At 47.7% G+C, this 19,312-nt stretch overlaps 1 protein-coding gene across 1 annotated transcript; it reads left to right on the top strand.

The window, feature by feature from the left end:
* Nucleotides 1-15,305: 15,305 nt before the first annotated feature.
* On the top strand, nt 15,306-18,447 carry LOC115396943 (C-type lectin domain family 4 member G-like). Its single transcript, XM_030103030.1, has 6 exons — nt 15,306-15,412; nt 15,919-16,011; nt 16,422-16,628; nt 16,712-16,875; nt 17,038-17,150; nt 17,964-18,447. The coding sequence occupies exons 1-6, from the start codon at nt 15,367-15,369 to the stop codon at nt 18,085-18,087; spliced, it is 747 nt and encodes a 248-aa protein (XP_029958890.1). The 5' UTR covers nt 15,306-15,366; the 3' UTR covers nt 18,088-18,447.
* The last annotated feature ends 865 nt before the right edge of the window (nt 18,448-19,312 follow it).

Raw genomic sequence — 19,312 nt, 5'->3', positions numbered from 1 at the left:
TCCCAATTCTCCTTTTTGAATAGGGGTAGGGGTAAGGGGAAGGGCTATTTCATCCCTTTCAGCGAAGTCTGCATCGATGCTCCCTATTCTCTATAGGGGTAGGCGGAGTTTCACATTGGCCAGAAAAAAACAACATGGCGCCCACCACGGAGTCGCACAAATGTAAGATTGCTTTCTGTATACTATTTAAAAAGCTATAAAAAGTGTATTTGTTTCACTGAATTTATAGATAAACTAGCGTGACAGTGTCCCAGTCATGGATTAACGTTTTAGCGCTGCGCAGCACCGTTTCCAATCGTGAATTTGTAACTTATGAAGAGCACTAATCACTGAATTAACGTCATCCTTTATCATGTTTTTAACGTAATATGTTAGACACAGGGACCCCCGATGAAACCCGACTGCTGATTCAGTTTAGAGCCGGGTTCCTCAATTAGCGGACCGCGGTCCACGACCGGACCGCGGCACACCTCGCTGCTGCCCCAGGGCAAATGTATGGAAAAAAAAAAGAAAAAAAATCTTTCTTTAAACGCTCCATGTTCCGTGTGAGCACCGTTCTGCACCGCGCCACTCTGTGCGTGTCCAGCGCACTCCGTGGCACCACACTGCTCGGCAGTCCTCGGTATGGCCCCCCCCCCCCCCCCCCCCCCCCCCCACAGGGCGCTGAAGTCCGGACCCATGCTTGTATATAAAAAGCAAATGTGGACCTTCAAGATTTGTATTTCAGGACCCCTGGTTTAGAGGTTAAAAAGGAAGAAAACTTTTTGAAATCAAAATACAGCGCCAAAACACATTGGGAGTAAATTATATTATTCGTCTAAGCTATAATATGTCAGTAATAAAACGTGTTTATATAAATATATCTGTATTACTTTAGGAAATTCATAAAAGAAAATGGCTTGGAAGGGGAAGTTACAGCCCAGCAAGCTTCAAAAAAGTGGGAGAACCTCAAAAAGAAATATAAGGTAAATAATAATACCATTTTTAAAAAAATAAAAGTAATTTCTAAAGTAATTTCTATCATTTCTAATATCCATAATTTTTTGTTGTTATAGGAGTGCGGCGGGGCTTAAAGGGCCAAGGGGGATCCCAATTCATAGTGCTGCAGAGATAGCCCTAGCCCTCAGCCCTATTCTAAAAGGGGTAGGAGAGTGATAGGGGTAGGGCTAAGGGCTAAGGGGTAGGGGTAAGGGGTAGAATTGGGATTGGCCCTAAGATTCTAACTATTTATTTATTACTGACCTTCAATCATTGTCAAATTATGAAATGAAATTATGAAATTGTGTATTTATTAAACTGCTTCTGCTGGCAGTTACATATAATATTTTACCCGAATCTGTAACTGGCACATCTGGAGACGCTGTAGTGCTCCAACTGCCATGTTCACTGTTGTGTAGAGATTTATTACATTAGTTTTTTTTTTTTTACACCATTTTATGTTATTATTATGTAGTTGTAAACTGACAGCAGCCTACAGTAATTCTCTGTACCTGGAGGCGACGCCTGAGCGCTTCATAGGGTTGCCAACTCCCTAAGAAAAAAAAAGGAACACCTCACCGGCAGAGCTGTCCGGTGGTTCGCGCAACCCGAATGCTTTCACCCATCCCAGCATGGTGTTTTTTTTTTTTTTTTTTGTTTTGACTATTTTGTGTGTGAAACTATTAATTATTTGACACAAACCTATGTGGATGCATACGTTCTGATAAAGACACGCAGAAATCAATTACTTTTTAAACCATTTATTTTCAGTGCAAAATAATATTTTCATAATAAAAATATATTTCTTTAACAGAAAACTGTCTGCTTCTGAGAATAAAATAAATACATCTTTCCTTAAAAATAACTATTTTGTTACGGCTTAACCTTGTATAAATTAACAGAAAATAATTAAACGCAAAATAATATAACAGTGCCGGTTTACACATTTAGTGTAGTAAAAAGTGCAAAAAGAAAGTCTGGAAATGTAAACATCAAATACTGTCTCAAAGTCCACAACAGTAGGTTATCATAGTAGTAGGCAACAAAAGAAAAAAGGGAAACTCAAAAGCACTATGCCACTTCACGTGGAGAGCGGAGACAGCCTATGTTTCCCATTTGTACTTTCTTTGAGACCTTGCTGCAGTCAGGAGTTGCTTGTCTTTCAGTGGTGCCGAGTAAAACTCTGAACAGGTCATTTCATAATTTAGGCTAACAATGAGCTCGCTTCTGATTAATTCAGTTGAACATTTGTTGCGCACATCAGTCCACTTATTCTTCATGAAAGAGAAAATCCTTTCAACATATCCAGTGGAAGATGGGATGCTGAGAACAAAGGATAAAACAGCCTGGATGTTGGGGAGGTCAGCTGCCTGAAGAACTTGCATCCATCGCTCTGCTGTTCCCTTGGCCTGCCACTTCTCCTTCTCCTGCGTCCCTGTGGTGAGACGTTCCAATAGGCTGTTTGCAGTCACGCACTCATCATAAACCTCATCCATCGAGATGTTCAGCCTGCCAGTAGAGATGAGAAGTCGACCCCCATGATTATAAATCATTTATAGTTTATGCAGTACCTTTTATCATTATATTCATCCAAATTAACTGTTTCAATTTGTAAGTTGATTTAAAGATTGTGTGTACAGTTTACAGTAAGTTTTTTAGCATGTTGAATTATATATATTATCTATGTATTGTATTTATTCATTGTATTTGTTTATAATAAACCATATTAGAACATGGTTTATCAATTGTTTCATTCTTACCTGCCAACCAGACGAAGCTGCTCAGTGATCTTCTCAAGGTCACTGAAGGAGATCTTCCCAGATGCCAGAGAGAGGGGCTGCAGGTGGAACAGCCAGTTCTCCTCAGTGAAGTCAAACCACTTCTTCACATAACTGATGGCAGTGTTTAAGAAGGCTGTAAACTCCTGCCTGGCAACTTCAGCTGCAGATGGAGGGAGGTGCTTGAGCTTTTGTCTTGTTAGGTACCCGTAAAAGGCATCATCTCTTCTCTGAATGAGTCTTTTCAGGAAAGAGTCCATGATGGAATAGAGGTCAACAGATGTGGTCACATTTTTCTCCAGTTTTTTGACTACCTCCTCAAACAGGGACATCACATTGTTAAGGAAGAGAAGGTACACTTCCACAAGATCTGCCTCTTCCTCGTCTTCAGCAGCATCTTCTGGTAATTTCAGCAGTTCTTTCAGGTGCCGTGGACAATCCTCACCAATGCTGATTAGATATGATTTCAGCGGTACCCAGTTCTGCAGCAGGCGGGTAATTGCAGGATTGAGTGACAGCCATCTTGTCACCACATGGCGCAGGATTTCATGGAACTCAACGTCACAGAATTCACAAAACTCTTTCAGTGACTCCCTCCTTTTGGCAGAGATGGAAAAGAAGCCATATATCTTGAGGACAATGTTTTCCACATCAATTGAGAGCTTGTCCAGGGCTTTCTTCAGTGTGTTATGGACAATATGCGCATGGCAGTTGCCCGGAAGGATCTCAGCGTTGGCCTCTCTTAATTTTGTGAACACTGAGTTGTGGGTGCCATAATTGACATTTGCGTTGTCAGCACTGAATGCAGAAACATCATCTAGGGATAGACCAAGGTTTTGAAGAGAACTTTGGATTGTCTTTACTATTCCATCTGCAGACTCATCCGGATTTTCGATGAAATCTAACACCTTGTTGACAACTCCATTCTCTGGCGTGAAAAACTGCACGGCCAAGGGAAACATCTTTCGATTTCCCTTATTGGAGGCATCTGTGTGGAGAGAGAACGGGATCGTATTTCCACTGTTTTTCAATGTTTTTATCACTTCTTCTGTAGCCTTGGGCGAGAGGACATCAGTGACAATAGCCTCGGCTTTTGTCCTCCCACAGGACATACTTTTGGCAATGCTTGAGTCATTCATCATCCGTACTGTCAGCTTAACTGCACAATCAGCGGAGTTATAACTTAAACCATGTTTTACTGTGTGGTAGACATGGGCTACCTCTGCAGCAGTTACCTGTAAGTTAGAAAAAATAAGTCATTATCACTGTACATAGGCAGGCTATAGTTTATATGTAGTATCAACTACCTGTAAAGCACTGATACATAATATGTGACAAATATTTGAACCTAAAAAAAGTGTCTGATTGGTTGGGGGATGTTTAGACATTTGCAGTTTAATTTATTCAAGGGTGTAAACCCATCAAAGATGTAACAGGTGACAAATTATGCTATACAAACTAGTGGCCTATTTTGGATTAAAAATGGCTATTTTGTATTTTCAGATAAAGCCATGGGGATAAGTTTTCCCTCTTTATTATCATTCATCCATATTAACTGTAATAGTTTGCATTATTTTTTCGGTGTAACTTCACAACATATTGGTCATAAAATATCCACAACATTTCCCATATCCACGCCATGATTGATCATAATCGTATGTTATCTTTAGTTTAGCCTACTAATAAACTACAAAACGTGGTCATTAGCTAGGTTTAAAATGAACACACACTTATTTTTAATTTGTTAATGTCGTGAAAAGTAAGGTAAAAGTGCAGGTAAATTTGTAAAATGGACATTGGCACCCAAGTGTTTATCTATCTATCTTTACATACCATATCTGCCTCTGGTGTGTGTGGCTTGATGGACAAAAAACTGGTCGAGGGTTCTCCTTGTTGTCTTGTCCCTTGTGTTTTTCTTGTGCCCATCACTGGATGCATGCTGCTTCAAGTCAGCCAATCCACCATGCGCTATGGAAAAGACACGGCGGCACACAGTGCAGTGCGCTTTATAGCTGTTCTCCCGCACTTTTTCGACCCAGTCAATAGCCTTTTCCCATTCCACTCTGTATTTTTGCATCCTTCTTTGTTTTTTCGTTGGAGGAGTAGATGCATTGCTGGTCGAAGGTGTTTCTCTGTCAGCGGTGTGCGTGTGTGCATCATCAGCCATGCTGCGCGCTGCTTTTTGTTTTGATTTACTTCCTCCCATGCGCTCTGTGACGAAACTGAGGATTGGCCAATGAGCTGCCGTAGCCTAGGAACGGCCTTTTTTGACCAATGAGATAAGAGTGATTCTGCGTTGTCAAGACATGTTTGTCAGCTCATTGGTCACAGGTCAGAGAGCCGGTGAACGATTTACCGTAAGTTTTCATAAAAAAGCGCATGTTCCAATTCTCACGTTTTGACTCTCACAAAAATACGGAACAAAGTGCGTTCCTTTTCAGCTCAATACGGAATGCACATTTTTACGTCCAAATACGGAACGATTCCGTTTTTCAAGGAACGGTTGGCAACTCTAGCGCTTCAAGCGCCACTGCAGGTTCTGCCTGGACTGTCCGACACGTCTCCGCCATCCGACTCCCCCTCACTGACCTCCTGTATCATCACTAAAGCTTCTTCCACCTTATATCTCTTATGCCTATTTTTATTGTCCTTTTTTTTTTTTTGGGGGGGGGGGGGTTTGGTTGATATTTTTGGCCGTCTGTCTGATTGTCTGCTGTCAGAGCTTGCTCCCTGTTCAGATGCGCGCATGAACCAAAACAAATCAATCGCAGAAAAAAAGCAACGAGAAGTGCGTCTTCTTTATCTTTTGGAGGTATGAATGCTTTGTAATATTATGTGTGTCATTGTTAGGACCTTATTTGCTTCAGAAACCTTATTTGCTTCAGAAAAACATACAAGACACATATTTAGGAAAAGTCAAAGAATTAGAGGACAGGGGAATTATTTTTAACAGATTTATTTGAATTATAAAAACCCAAACAGTCTGTCAGACCTTCTTGGCTGTTCTGGTGTTAACAGTTGTGAAAAAAATACTGTTTTATATATATTACTTCAACCTTTTTCATTTATTATTCCATTCCACTATTCCACCAACCCCGTGTCCGCTCTTAAAACGCTTACCACCGCTCCACCGACGTTTGTGCAACGTTTAATCGCCGCCCGGGCAACGCAGCGAAGCAGCGGTGGTCCAGCGTCCTAGATTGCGTTGGCCTGGCGGACCCGAGCGTCCACGAACTTGCGTCTAGCGGTGCCAAACTTGGACTGGGCGTTGGTGGAGTGGGGGTGAACGTTGCCAGGGTGGAAAATTCAACGCTCCTCACCGCTCGGAATATTTTGTGCTGCTCAAAACTTTCGGAGCGGGCCCCTCCGGTAACACCAGCGGTGGCCGAGCGTTAACGGCGTTGCTTTAACGGAGGCCAACTTCTGTTAAACGGTGGTGAACGGTTACGAGCAGTGATGGATTTTTTTCACTGCTCCAAGGACGCTCTAGCAAAGTTCGGGCGGTGTGACCGGGGCTTAACGACTCCACCTGACCGCACAGTTTTGGCAGTAAATGACCAGATGTAAGGCAATTCCGCAGAAAGAAGAAAAACGGACAAAACCTAAACAAACATGCACTTGTGGCGGTCCACTAGGGGTGCTCGTCACCAGATTAGAGATTGGTTGATGGGGGGGTGTGAACCATATATATAGGGGATTAGTTCCTTCCGTGGTGGTGTTGTTTTGCTTCCCTGTAGTGTGTGAAGTCCGACAATAAACTTACAGACCCGCTCCTTCGCCTCCTTGTCTCGGCTTCCACATTGGTGACCCTGCTCGTTGTTGAGCATGTTTAATGCGGGGGATCCCGCTGTGCCCGCCGTTCCGGCCGCCGGAGCGGTTCCTGCTGTGTACGCTGCTACTGTGAAGCTTCCAGAATTCTGGCAGCAGGATCCGGAGCCCTGGTTCCAGCATGTCGAAGCCCAGTTCCGGCTTCGGGGGGTGACTACGGATGAGACGCGCTACTACCATGTCGTCTCTGCTCTGGACGCCCAGACGACGCGCCGCGTTATGGGCCTTCTGAGAGATCCACCGGTGGGGGACAAGTACGGGGCCTTAAAGACTCTGTTGCTGCGGCTGTACCAGCTGTCCGATGCCGAGCGAGCCGACCGCCTCCTGTCCCTCAACGGTTTGGGGGACAGCAAGCCTACCGAGCTGATGGAGAACATGCTGGCTTTGCTCGGACCCGGGGATGTATCGTTCCTGTTTGTGCAGCTGTTCCTCCACCAGCTGCCGCCTCCGGTGCGCACGGCGTTGGCCAACTCACCGCTGGTCGCCGCGAAGGACTACCGGGGGTTGGCTGAGGAGGCGGACCGGATTCTTTTGGCCACTTCCCGGTACAGCGTTCAGGCTCTGCTGCCTGCCCCGGCTGGGACCGCACCTGAGGAGCTCCGCGATGGTGCTGTGGCCGCGGTGTCGAGCCGCCGACGCGGGGATATGGCCCTCTGCTTTTACCACCGGCGTTTTGGGACTAAGGCTAAGCGCTGCGTGCCGCCCTGTGCTTTCCCGGGCCAGGGAAACGCCAGAGCCGGTGCTCAGTAGCAGCTGTGGGCTCTGGCGGAGCGGATAAACTGCTGTTCGTCACCGACGGCTTGTCTGGGCGCAGCTGGCTGGTGGATTCCGGCGCGCAGCGGAGTATCCTGCCGGCGTCTGCCGTGGACGCGTTGGAGGGCGGCCACGGGCCCCCGCTGAGCGCCGCCAACGGGACTACCATCCGCACCTTCGGCACCAGGTCTGTGACTGTGTCTTTTTGTGGCCGTAGGTTCACCTGGGACTTTGTAGTGGCTTCGGTGGCCGTGCCTATACTGGGCGCAGACTTTTTGTGCGCGCATAGACTGCTGGTGGACGTTTCGAACGGCCGGTTGATTGACTCTGTATCCTTCTCCACGTACCCCTGCACTTTGGGCGGGCCGGAGCCCGTGGCCCTCGCCAACATGCTGGCTGTGGGGGATGTTTATCAGCGCCTTCTCGCGGATTTCCCGAGCCTGACTGTTCCGACGTTTTCAGCAGCAGTTACTCGACACGGAGTGGAGCATTTCATCCCCACGGTGGGCCCGCCTGTTTTTGCTCGGGCGCGGCGGCTTGACTCTGCCAAACTGGCCCTGGCACGGGAGGAGTTTGCAGTGATGGAGCGACTGGGGATTGTACGGCGGTCCAATAGCCCGTGGGCTTCCCCTCTTCACATGGTGCCTAAGCCGGATGGGCGGTGGCGGCCGTGTGGGGACTTTCGGCGGTTAAATGGAGTTACCACGCCGGATCGTTACCCCATCCCTCACATCCAGGACTTTTCCGCTCGGCTGGCGGGGGCTACCATCTTTTCAAAGGTGGACTTGGTGCGCGGCTACCACCAGGTTCCCGTGCACGCGGCGGACGTTCCCAAGACTGCTATAATAACTCCGTTTGGGTTGTTCGAGTTTTTGAGAATGCCTTTTGGCCTGCGGGGGGCCGCGCAGACTTTTCAACGGCTCATGGACTCTGTTTTAAGGGATTTACCTTTTTTGTTTGTTTATTTGGATGATGTTTTGGTGGCCAGCGCTTCTGCCAGTGAACATTTAGAGCACTTACGGCTGCTTTTTTGTCGGTTGAATGAGCATGGCCTCATTGTCAACCCAGCGAAGTGCCGCTTTGGGTTGAAGGAGATTGACTTTCTCGGTCACCAGGTGTCCTCACGGGGAGCTGTTCCGCTGCCTGCAAGAGTAGAGGCGGTTTCTATGTTTCCTCTGCCACGTACCGTCAAGCTGCTACAGGAGTTCCTGGGGATGGTCAACTTCTACAACCGGTTCATCCCACGGGCGGCTCATCTAATGCACCCCCTGTACGGGGCGCTGCAGGGGAAGAAGGCGTCACAGGAGGTGGACTGGTCTCCTGACCGGCTCCAGGCGTTTGAGGAGGCAAAGTCTGCCCTGGCTAACGCTACCTTGTTGGCTCATCCCTTCCCTGCTGCTCCTTTGGCCCTCACCACGGATGCCTCGGATGTCGCCGTGGGGGCTGTGTGCGAGCAGTGGGTGTCGGGGGCGTGGCAGCCTCTCGCCTTTTTCAGCAGGCAACTTCGGCCTGCTGAGAGGAGGTACAGTACTTTTGACAGGGAGCTCCTTGCTTTGTTTTTGGCAACTCGCCATTTCAGGTTCCTGTTGGAGGGTCGCAGATTCACGGCCTTTGTGGACCACAAGCCGCTGACGTTCGCTATGGCCAAAGCCTCGGAGCCATGGTCCGCCCGCCAGCAACGCCACCTGGCCTCCATCTCAGAATTCACCACCGACATTCAGCATGTGGCCGGGAAGCACAATGGTGTGGCAGACTGCCTGTCACGGGTGCTGATTTCCTCTGTGCACCTGGGGCTGGACTTCGCAGCGATGGCTGCTGATCAGGCTAAGGACGCTGACCTGCAGGCCTGGCGCGCAGCTGTTACGGGCCTGCGGTTTGTGGATGTTCCCTGCCATGGTGACGGATCTTTGCTACTCTGCGACGTTTCCACAGGTCCTCCTCGTCCGATGGTTCCCGCGGGTTGGCGCCGACGGGTGTTCGACGCACTGCACTCTCTCTCCCATCCTGGTGTGAAGGCATCTGTGAGGCTGGTGAGTGCCAAGTTCGTCTGGCCTGGCATGCGGAAGGACGTCAGGGGATGGGCTGCTGCGTGTGTTTCCTGCCAGCGGGCCAAAGTCCACCAACACATCAAAACGCCACTGGAACCATTCCTGGTGCCGGATCGGAGGTTCGACCACGTGCATGTGGACTTGGTTGGTCCCCTCCCGTCCTCCCGTGGGTGCACTTATCTCCTCACTATGGTGGACAGGACTACGAGGTGGCCGGAGGTTGTTCCCCTTTCCTCCACGTCAGCGGATGAGGTTGCCCGGGCTTTCATAGCTACCTGGGTCTCTCGTTTTGGCACGCCGTCCGACCTGACCTCGGACAGGGGGGCCCAGTTTACTTCGGCGCTGTGGAATGCTATGGCTGCGGGACTTGGGGTGCAGGTCCATCGCACTACAGCTTACAATCCGCAGGCGAACGGCCTTTGTGAGCGTTTCCATCGATCACTGAAGGCAGCCCTGCGGGCCAGTCTCACGGACAGTGGCTGGGTTGACCGTTTGCCGTGGGTCATGTTGGGCCTGCGCTCTGCCCCGAAGGAGGACCTCCGGGCTTCTGCAGCGGAGCTGGTCTATGGTCAGCCACTGAGGGTTCCAGGGGACTTTCTGTCTGTTACGGGGCCTTCGGCGCCTCATCACGGCGTTTCTCGAGCTGCTGCCGAGGCTGTGGTTCCTCTTCCCGTCCATCACTGTTTGCCCCGCTCCCGCGTGCCCAAGGACCTCCTAGCGGCTAAGTTTGTGTTCCTCCGGCATGGCGGTCATCGTTCCCCACTCCAGCCTCCTTACGACGGCCCCTTTCGCGTTCTGGAGGCTGGGCTTAAGAACTTTGTTTTGGACTTGGGTGGGCGGCGGGAGCGGGTGGCTGTTGATCGGCTCAAGCCTGCCCATCTGGACCCGGGGGGCTCGGTGGTACCTGCACTTCCTCCTCGCCGGGGCCGGCCTCCTGCCCCTCTTCCTGCTCCTGCTCTTGCTCCCTCTTCAGACATGCTGCCATGTTTACCCGCTGTTCCAGGTCGGGTTGGTCGTAGACGGGGCCGACCTCCACGGCCGGTTCCGTCAATACCGTTAGAACCTGCACGGGTTAGCCGTTATGGCCGCCCTCTTAATCCTCCGAGGGGGTTCTGACTTTGTGGTTGAGGTGTTTGTTTGTTTGCTTGTTTGTTTGTTTTTTTTGGGCCTGTGGCTGCTGTGGAGCCAAATCTGGTGTTTCGGGGGGGGCCTGTGTGGCGGTCCACTAGGGGTGCTCGTCACCAGATTAGAGATTGGTTGATGGGGGGGTGTGAACCATATATATAGGGGATTAGTTCCTTCCGTGGTGGTGTTGTTTTGCTTCCCTGTAGTGTGTGAAGTCCGACAATAAACTTACAGACCCGCTCCTTCGCCTCCTTGTCTCGGCTTCCACACACTGACACAGAGAGCCGTGAGCCGCAGCACCAATGAGCGCCGCCATCTTGGAGTGACAGTCCTCGAGGTTTCTGGAGGAATGGCATTCCCTCAACCATACAAACTGGATGAAAAACCGCTGATTCACTGTCATGACTGCTGAGTGCAGCTGGTAGATAGTGTTATGGCAATTTTATTTAACAAAGGGCATCAGCCGGTGAGTTCGTTTTGGTCTCTTTTATTCTGCTGTACAGCAGGAGAAGTCATGCAGTCAACAGAGAAACAGAGTGAGTTCTGCCCTCGCAGGGGCGTGCAAGTCTCTAATAAGTATCTGCCACGTTCACTCCCAGAGGCCTTCACTGCACCGAGCCATAGGCTGGACACAGGAAGACTTCCACGAGTGCCGCAGCTGCTACGCTAAGATTATCAGGAAAAGTAAATTCTAGACAAAGCATTCGCGGTTCCCCACACATCTGAGTGTGTGAGAGCTACAGTTATTTATAACAAATAAATCCAAGCACTACAAAACAGTTCAGCATGCACTCATTAGAAATTTCCGCCACCCTTTTGATTAAATCAATCACGTTTTAATCAGTCTTATGGGAAAATTCACCTGATCGCTAAATAACTCAACTTCACATCATCAAACCATCAGGATCATCGGGGATGTGTGTGAAGGAGGAAGCAGAAGGTTCAACAGAATGAAGCAAAGTATATTGAGCCAAAGTAGCCATGTTAGCCATACCAAACAATGAATCATGTGAATAATGCTTCAGGAAAATGAAGACAACACAGATAAGGAAAAAGCAAGCATGCCAGCAATCTTAGTAAGCCAAGCTCGCCGGCTGCCCTCGGTCAGCCATCCCAGAAGTCCCATCGGGACGAGGGGACGCCCGTGTCCTGAGAGTGCAATTCAGCAAGCAGGGAAGACAGCTGAGTGTCTACGTTAGTCATGTTATCTGAGATGTCAGGAACCCAGGAGCAGTGCTGATCACCTATGAGAGGCAAACCCCCCTTTCTTTTCAAGAAGGAGGTCCAGGGCCACTCTGTTCTGCAATCCCAGGACACACATGGCCTTCTGCTCCTCCATGAGGGGGTCAAATCCAACAGTAACAAGACCAGTGAGGTTCTCATGCTGGTTATGAATGGTGCCATGCCAAGGGAAGACACCTCCTTAGAATGCTGCTCAAAAGGAGAGGGAAAGGGTAAGGGTAAGACTAAGGCTAAGGGTAAGGGTTAGAGTGAGAAGCAACGATGTCACAGCTCTGTGCCAGCTATTCCTGCCTGCCTGCAGAAATGTGTAGAGAGAATCCTGGAGAGGAACAGAAACAAGGAATGGTGAAGTGTTAGCGGAGGCAGCATAAGGTGTAAAAGCACAAACAATACAGTTGGCATCATGTGACTCTCAAGCTACCACAGGCTGTCCTGGAGTCCTGTGAGGTCCACAGTGCATCTGCGACGAAGCAGGGGGGCCACTGTGGTTTGGGGCAGCAGCATCTCCAGGAGCAGGAACATCTTCACCGTTGCCTGGTGGAGGGTGGACTACCTCACACAGGAGCTGATCTCAGGGATTATTCTGCCCTGTGGCTGGGAGATCAGCTGTTGGAGTCAGGGTGGTGCTGGAAAAGGCTTACAGTTACTTGCGTGGCTCCAGGAAGCTCGCTCAGCTACCTTAAAGGCATTTGAGTCACCAGCAGGACCTGGATGGACCTGGCCACCGCCTGGCCTTCCAGTGTTTCCTGCAGAAGTCCTTCACCAGGATCCAGTCACCTGGGTTCAGCCAGTGAAGAGTGGAGAGGCCCTCCAGTCAGGAGGGGAAGGGCCCCTGTGATGGTCTGTCTGATCTGAAACAGAGCAGCTCCACAAAGTCCACCATCAGGTGGTCACAGGGTACTCAGGTGGCAGTGAGCAGCATTCCCCACAGCGGTCTCGACGCCTTGCCTTGTGAGCTGCACACACCAAACACTCTATAGTGCTGTTCTGCCACCACTGAGAACTTCCCGGAAAACCAGAATGGTGTGACCTGTTGGGAACGATGAAGCCTGATGCACCGTTCCCCCCTCAGACACACAATGTACACATAGATACAGCAGGACACCAACACATCAGAATGGGTTAGTTTGTTAATCGAAGCTTCGAGCAGGGGGAAAAAAACTTTCTTCATTCCCCAGAAAGTTACTGAGAGTGTAAAGGAGGGGCTGAGCAGTCTGAAGAGACAGCTCCATGAAAACAACCTCAAACACAAGCTGCATGTTATCAGCATGTCTTTCAACGCCATCCATTTCCCCGCCGTGAATCCCAAACAACCTGAGCCTGGTGGTCAAAACAGCACATCGTGAAGCAAGCTGCTAATATAGAAAGAACATTATCATTTTACTAGAACAAGCAGAACCATAACATCACAGTCTGTTCAATATCAGAAACAACAAAATGACAGGTTGAGACAGAAAAGTGAAGAAAGACTGCAGGGCCCGGGACGCTTCCAGTGCACCTGGAGTTCAGGAAACCTGCAAACATGCAGTCAGAGACCTAATGGGAGCAATAAAATCACAGTTATTTGGAATAAACTGTCGACAGCAGGAATACATTCCCAGGAAAGACACAACCTGTTTCCCGATGAGCGGTTTTGGTGTGAAATCTGGTGAATCATATGGACTCTCCGTCTCAACCAAACACCTTGATCAGTTATTCACTCCATAACACATCCAATACCTGTAACCACTGTCATCATCCAGGACGTGGCAGAGGGTCCAGCGCCCCCTCCACTTGAGGTTTGAGCAGCCGGAGCAGCAGCCTCTCAAAAGTCTTCATTTCCTCGGATGTTAGGGCCCCTGGTCTGTAGTCCTTCATCCCTGCAGGCCTGGCCCCCCTGGGCACTGGGACAAGGCATGAGGTCTTCCACAACGCAGGGACACGTCCAGTCTGAAGACTCCGATTGAAGATAGTTCGGAGAGGCACAGCCAGCTCTGACGCACACTCCCTCAGCAGCCTTGGTGATATCCCATCAGGCCCTGCAGCTTTCCGTCCATGGAGCCTCCCCAGCTCAACACGCACCTCCTCCACAGTGAAGGCCGGCGGTGCAGAGGTGGAGCAGCCGCTGGGTGGTGAGGAGGAGCAGGTCACAGCCGCAGAGGTGGAGTGGCCGCCGGGTGGACATCTGTTAGTGTGTGTGTGTGTGTGTGTGTGTGTGCAGAGTCAAACCGGTTGTAAAAGCAGTTAAAATCCACCTCCATGTCCACAGCAGTCCTCACTCTGTCGATCACCAGACTTGTCTGACTGGTCTCCATGACAACACACACACCTGCTGACTCTCTGCCATGGCTGATCTCAGCTCAGAGCTCACACTGAATATGGAGGAGTTATACAAACACACACACTCGGGAGCAGTTGGCAGGCACAAAGTAAAATTTCCTCTGGAATTTTGTAGTTTTTTTTTTTCACGTTTGCCTTCTGCTGGGGGACAAAATTAAAAGGTCCCAGTGCTGACTTCCTCTGTCAGCAGCTGGATCTTCTTTATTGTCAACCAGAGATTAGTATTGTTACTTCTGTTTGCGTTATCACAAACCAGTAAAGCCACACTATCAGTAAAACATCAAAGTGTTTCTTTGCTCAGCGGGGCTCAGATGGTTCAAAATGTTCTGCTGTTAATTTTGGCAGTCCACGTCATACCAGGACTCAAACAGCTACAGGAGGTTGAGAAATACAGCTCTCATGTTTCCTGAAGAAACATCATGATCAACTTTCCCATCATGCCACTGGTGCTGCGCTCCCCTGCCAGGGATCCTCTTCAGTCCAGATCAGAGAGTTTGATTGTTTGTGTTTGCAAACCACTGAAAACTGCTAACAGTGAAGTATTGAAATGGTGGGATGTAGTTCTAGTACACTGTTCTGTTATGGCGGTACCCACTGCACTCTTCATGATTGTGTTCCTCATTAGTCTAGATGAATTTTGCATGAATTAGCCTTGACCTGGACAAGAGGGACCAGGCTTCTGTCCGCCCTCCCTCACACACATACACACACACACACACACACACACACACACACACACACACACACACACACACACACACACACACACACACACTCTGGCTCAATCTATGAAGAGAAACGTTTGGTTGAGCCTTGGAGTAATTTCCAGCTAAAAAGGTAAAATATTGCAGCTGTGTTAAAATGAACAGTAATAAAGGTATTAGGTAATGTGGAAAAAAACTGGCTTCACTGATCAGTAACACAGGTGGGAAAAAGTCCACCATGTAATGTTTGTATGATTCTAAAGTGCACAGCGTTTCCTGAAATAAAGTGAAGTAAAAGTTACTAAAGGCTGTGAAGGTTTCTTCTGAATGCTGGGGCATAATGATGAATAAGAAACACTTTGGTCTCGAGGGCTGATCCACTGGAACAAACTGGTAAGTAAAAAAGAGGAAATGGAAACAAACTTCCTCTCAAAAGAGATGACAAACAAACCACTGTGACAACAAGAAAAGAATGAAACCCTCTGAGTCTTTCAACATCCTCCTCCTGTTCTTCTTCACATTATCGATCAGCCTTCATGTCAGATAGACACTCCACCTGAAGGCTTGTTGGGATTGAGGAGAACAACTCAGATGATGGCTGCCAGACTGAGAAAACCAAATGTTTCTCCAGCAGCAGGTAAGACCATCGGTCAGTTTAAAGCAGGAGATCACGTCCATCTGAAAGGGTTCAGTTCTTTTTTCTTTCATGTTGATCGTCATTTTGTAGTTGTCAGATTCAGGAGTGAAAAAATATCTTTAAGTGCAGATCAGAAGGTCTGAATGTTGATTTAAAACTGTTCTTTCAAAAGTAGCTTTTACAAGGTGGAAATAGGACTTTAGTGAGAGTGAAATGACTTTCTAGTGAAAAACATTCATTAAAGTTTCCAGAAATATTACAAATTGAAGTCATTTGAGTATTAATAGTATGAATTTAGTGTTTGTGATTCTTTACTCCTGAATCTGCAGAGGAGACATGTTGAAAGCTGATCTATCGATCCATCCCCACTTTCCATTTTGACTGAGAACATTATTAGTTACAATTTGCTTAATGTCTGTTTTATTTTGAGAGAAATAGAATTGACATTGACATTGACACTCCTTTGCATGTTGACCGATGGTTGAACTTCCTGTTGTTTCCTCCAGAAGGGAAGTCAGCCGTCCTCACCACCCGGTCTGTCCTCACAGTGTCTGTGAGCTGGCTCGGACTGATGCTCATCATGGCCCTTCGTGTCTACTGTGAGTGGAAACACTCTTTCTTCAAAAATTCAGCACACTTAACGTGTGTGTGTGTGTGTGTGTGTGTGTGTGTGTGTGTGTGTGTGTGTGTGTGTGTGTGTGTCATGAGTTCGAGGTAATACTCTGTGGAGTTCGATGTTCTTCTTGTGGTTTTCTCTGGATCCTCCAGTTTGTTCTCACAGCCAAATAACATGTTTGAGGCTGAATGATGAATTTAACTTTTCCACAGTTGTCAAAGTGAAATAAACTCTTGTATTTTGGTTGTTGGTGAACGTTTCATGTAGACTGTGTTTCAGATTAGAGACAAAACAAAAACCAAATTGAAGTCACTCTGTGTGAAGTTGAGTTTGTTGGAAAGGATCTGAAAACGTTCTGAATATCGATATACTATAACTTAATTGTGACGACAGTTACCTACAAATCATCTGAAACCAACGCCGAGCTGACTGCAGAGAACCAAGACTTGATGGAAAGACTGGAGCAGCTGAGAGGAGAAAACCAGGACCTGGAGGCCGAGAAGAAAAACCTCACAGAAAAACTACAAGAGGTGGAGAAAGTGTCGAATGAAGTGAACATCAGCAGAGCTCAGTGGAGCATTGATCAGTACTGTTATGGAGGTATGTCCAGATGTTCCTGACTGTAAAATTACTGATGTTGATAAACGAAGCTGATGTTTACCAGCTGATCTCTGTTGTTTCAGGAAGATTCTGTCAGCCTTGTCAGTCCGGCTGGGAGAACTTTCAGTCCCAGTGCTACGCAGTTATTGATCCTGAAAGGAGAAATCGTAGAACCTGGGAAGAAGCTCGAGAAGACTGCAGAGGGAGGAATTCAGATCTGGTGGTGATAAATAATGATGAAGAAAAGGTAAAAACTAAACTTCAGTAATGATACGACTTCCCCCAGAACCTGTTGATCCATCTCAGAGAGAATTATGGAACTGTCACTGTGGAATAAAAGTCTAGTTTCTAGATCCTGACTGGTGGTGTTTATCTCAGAGCTCTATTTGAATCTCTCTCTTTTCTCCAGAGGAAGGTCAGTGATCTCAGCTGGAACAGTGGGACAGACAGTGGATACTGGATTGGCCTGAGGGTCTTGAACGGGACTTGGAAGTGGGTCGACGGGACTGAACTGACTGACAGGTGAGACTTTCTGAGATTCTTTGAGAATCAGCATCCTGACACTGGAGCTGTGTTGCAGATGAAACATGAGGACAGACTGTAGCAGCCTGCTTCATGCTGTCAGTGAGGAGCAGGAGGCCGGGTCCTGACTGGACGTCTCCACCAGCATCAGTCTTCATCCACAGCATCAGAGACTGAAACACAGCTTCTCTCTCAGGGCTGAAAAGCTGCTTGAAGCCTGAACTGCTCCTGCTGTTCAGTCTTAATCTGAACCTCTTCCAGTCATTTAATAGATATTCATTTTATATTGAACATCAACACACTGTTTTTATGTTCTGCTGCTGTTTTTCACATGTTGCTGTTTTTCTCCACATGCTGCTGTGACAGGGGGAGATACTGAACCACATTTAAATAGATGTGAAAAACAATACCTGATCTGAACTGTTTTGTCCTAAAACATCCTTTAACTTCCTTTCTCAGCGCTCTCTTCTGCTCTCTGCTGCTCGTTTATCTCAGCTTCTTTTTCTTTCACTCATTCTTCTCACTTTCATGAGTTTGTTGATGATTTTCTGTGAAGAACCAGGAGCATTCAGAATTTAGAGCATCTTCCTCCCACTCAGCTCAAAGCTCTCACACAGTTAAAGTGTCACTAATACAGCATGGAGCACAGATTCAGCACGAAATGAACTGAGGAGACAGAAGCTACATTTTCAAGTCAACTTTCTCTTGGTGAATAGTAGAGTAACTGCTTCCTCAGATGTAACTTGTAACTATGGCTGTCAGTAACTGGCGCCGTGATGATTTGGAGTTAACTTGTTTCCTTTTTATTCTCAGTTCCTGGAATGAAGATCCTGTCGAAGGTCGATGTGTTGTTTCTGTTCAATGGCAAAGATGGGAATCAGTGAGCTGTGACCAGACGATGCGATGGATCTGTGAAAAGAAGAGTTTAACTGTTTAAACTCTGTGGTCTGAGTCCAGAAATCACAAACTTACATGTTGAAGAGTCAAAGATAAGAACTATCAATTCATTTATTTCACTTCCTTCACTGCGATTAAAGTTTTATTCTATGTTTTTGTGCATGTTTCAGAAATGTCTATAATGACCTGAGAAGCTGCCTGTTTGTCCACCAGGGGGCGCTGAAGCCTTCTTCAACAGTAGAGGTTGTTTCTCATCCAGACATCAAGTTATTTACCTCTCCTGCTGCTGAACATCCTTTAGATCTGAAATCTGATTTTATGAGCTGTATAGTTCAGTGAGATGAAGGTTTCCTGTTGATGACTCTGTGCTTCGGATAATAAATCACTGCTACTTTTTTTTGCTGAAGTTCAGGTGTTTGACGCTTTTGGAACACACACACACACACACACACACACACACACACACACACACACACACACACACACACACATATATATATATATATATATGTATATATAGATATAGATATAGATGTAGATATAGATATATAGATATAGATATATACAGTATCTCCTTCCAGCTGGGGTCCTCTGCCAGAGGCCTGGGAGCTTGAGAGTTCTGCAGGATCTTAGCTGTTCTGGCACTGCACTCTTCTGGACAGAGATCTCAGATGTTGCTCCCGGTATTTCCTGGAGCCATGCCCCTAGTGCCCCCAACAGTATCAGCATCACTGTTGCCTTCATGGCCCACATCTTCTCCAGCTGCTCCTTCAGCCCTTGGCGTTCCTCCAGCTGTTCACGTTCCTTCTTTCTGAATCTCTGTCACTGGGGTTGCTACATCCATCACTACTGCTCTCTTCTCATGTTTCTCCTCCACCACTATGGCTGATCAACCATTACCAGTTAGTCAGTCTGAATCTTGAAGCTCCAAAGGATCTTGTCTTGGTTGTTCTCCACCACTTTTGGGGGTGTTCTCCATCTAGACTCTGGGGTCTCCAGTCCGGACTCGCCACAGATGTTTCTGTGTACCCTGCCTCAGCCTGATTATGGTGTTCAGTGTCTGCCTTTCCTGTCAGTATGTTGCTCCCTGCTGTGATGTCTTGCACTGTTTCTTGTCTTGTGTGATACACCGATTTACAATTTGAAATAGTTTCATTCCATGGCACACAAAAATATGAAATATCTATTGAGATGTGTGGCAGGAAATGTAGCTCATCAAACCCATCTCATATCCTGATTTTTAAATTAAACAAACTGATCAGAAG

The sequence above is a fragment of the Salarias fasciatus genome, chromosome 11, assembly GCF_902148845.1.
Source record: "Salarias fasciatus chromosome 11, fSalaFa1.1, whole genome shotgun sequence".
Taxonomy (NCBI): Eukaryota; Metazoa; Chordata; class Actinopteri; order Blenniiformes; family Blenniidae; genus Salarias; species Salarias fasciatus.
Note: the sequence above shows the minus strand (reverse complement) of the source record. Positions and strands in the feature narration are given on the sequence as shown.

Bases quoted from the DNA above. Each gene is read 5' to 3' on its own strand.
- LOC115396943 (XM_030103030.1), top strand. From the start codon at position 15,367: ATGATGGCTGCCAGACTGAGAAAACCAAATGTTTCTCCAGCAGCAG. The intron at 16,629-16,711 runs GTATGTCCAGAT...CTGTTGTTTCAG, and splicing joins TGATCAGTACTGTTATGGAG to GAAGATTCTGTCAGCCTTGT. The intron at 17,151-17,963 runs GTGAGACTTTCT...TTTTATTCTCAG, and splicing joins GGGACTGAACTGACTGACAG to TTCCTGGAATGAAGATCCTG.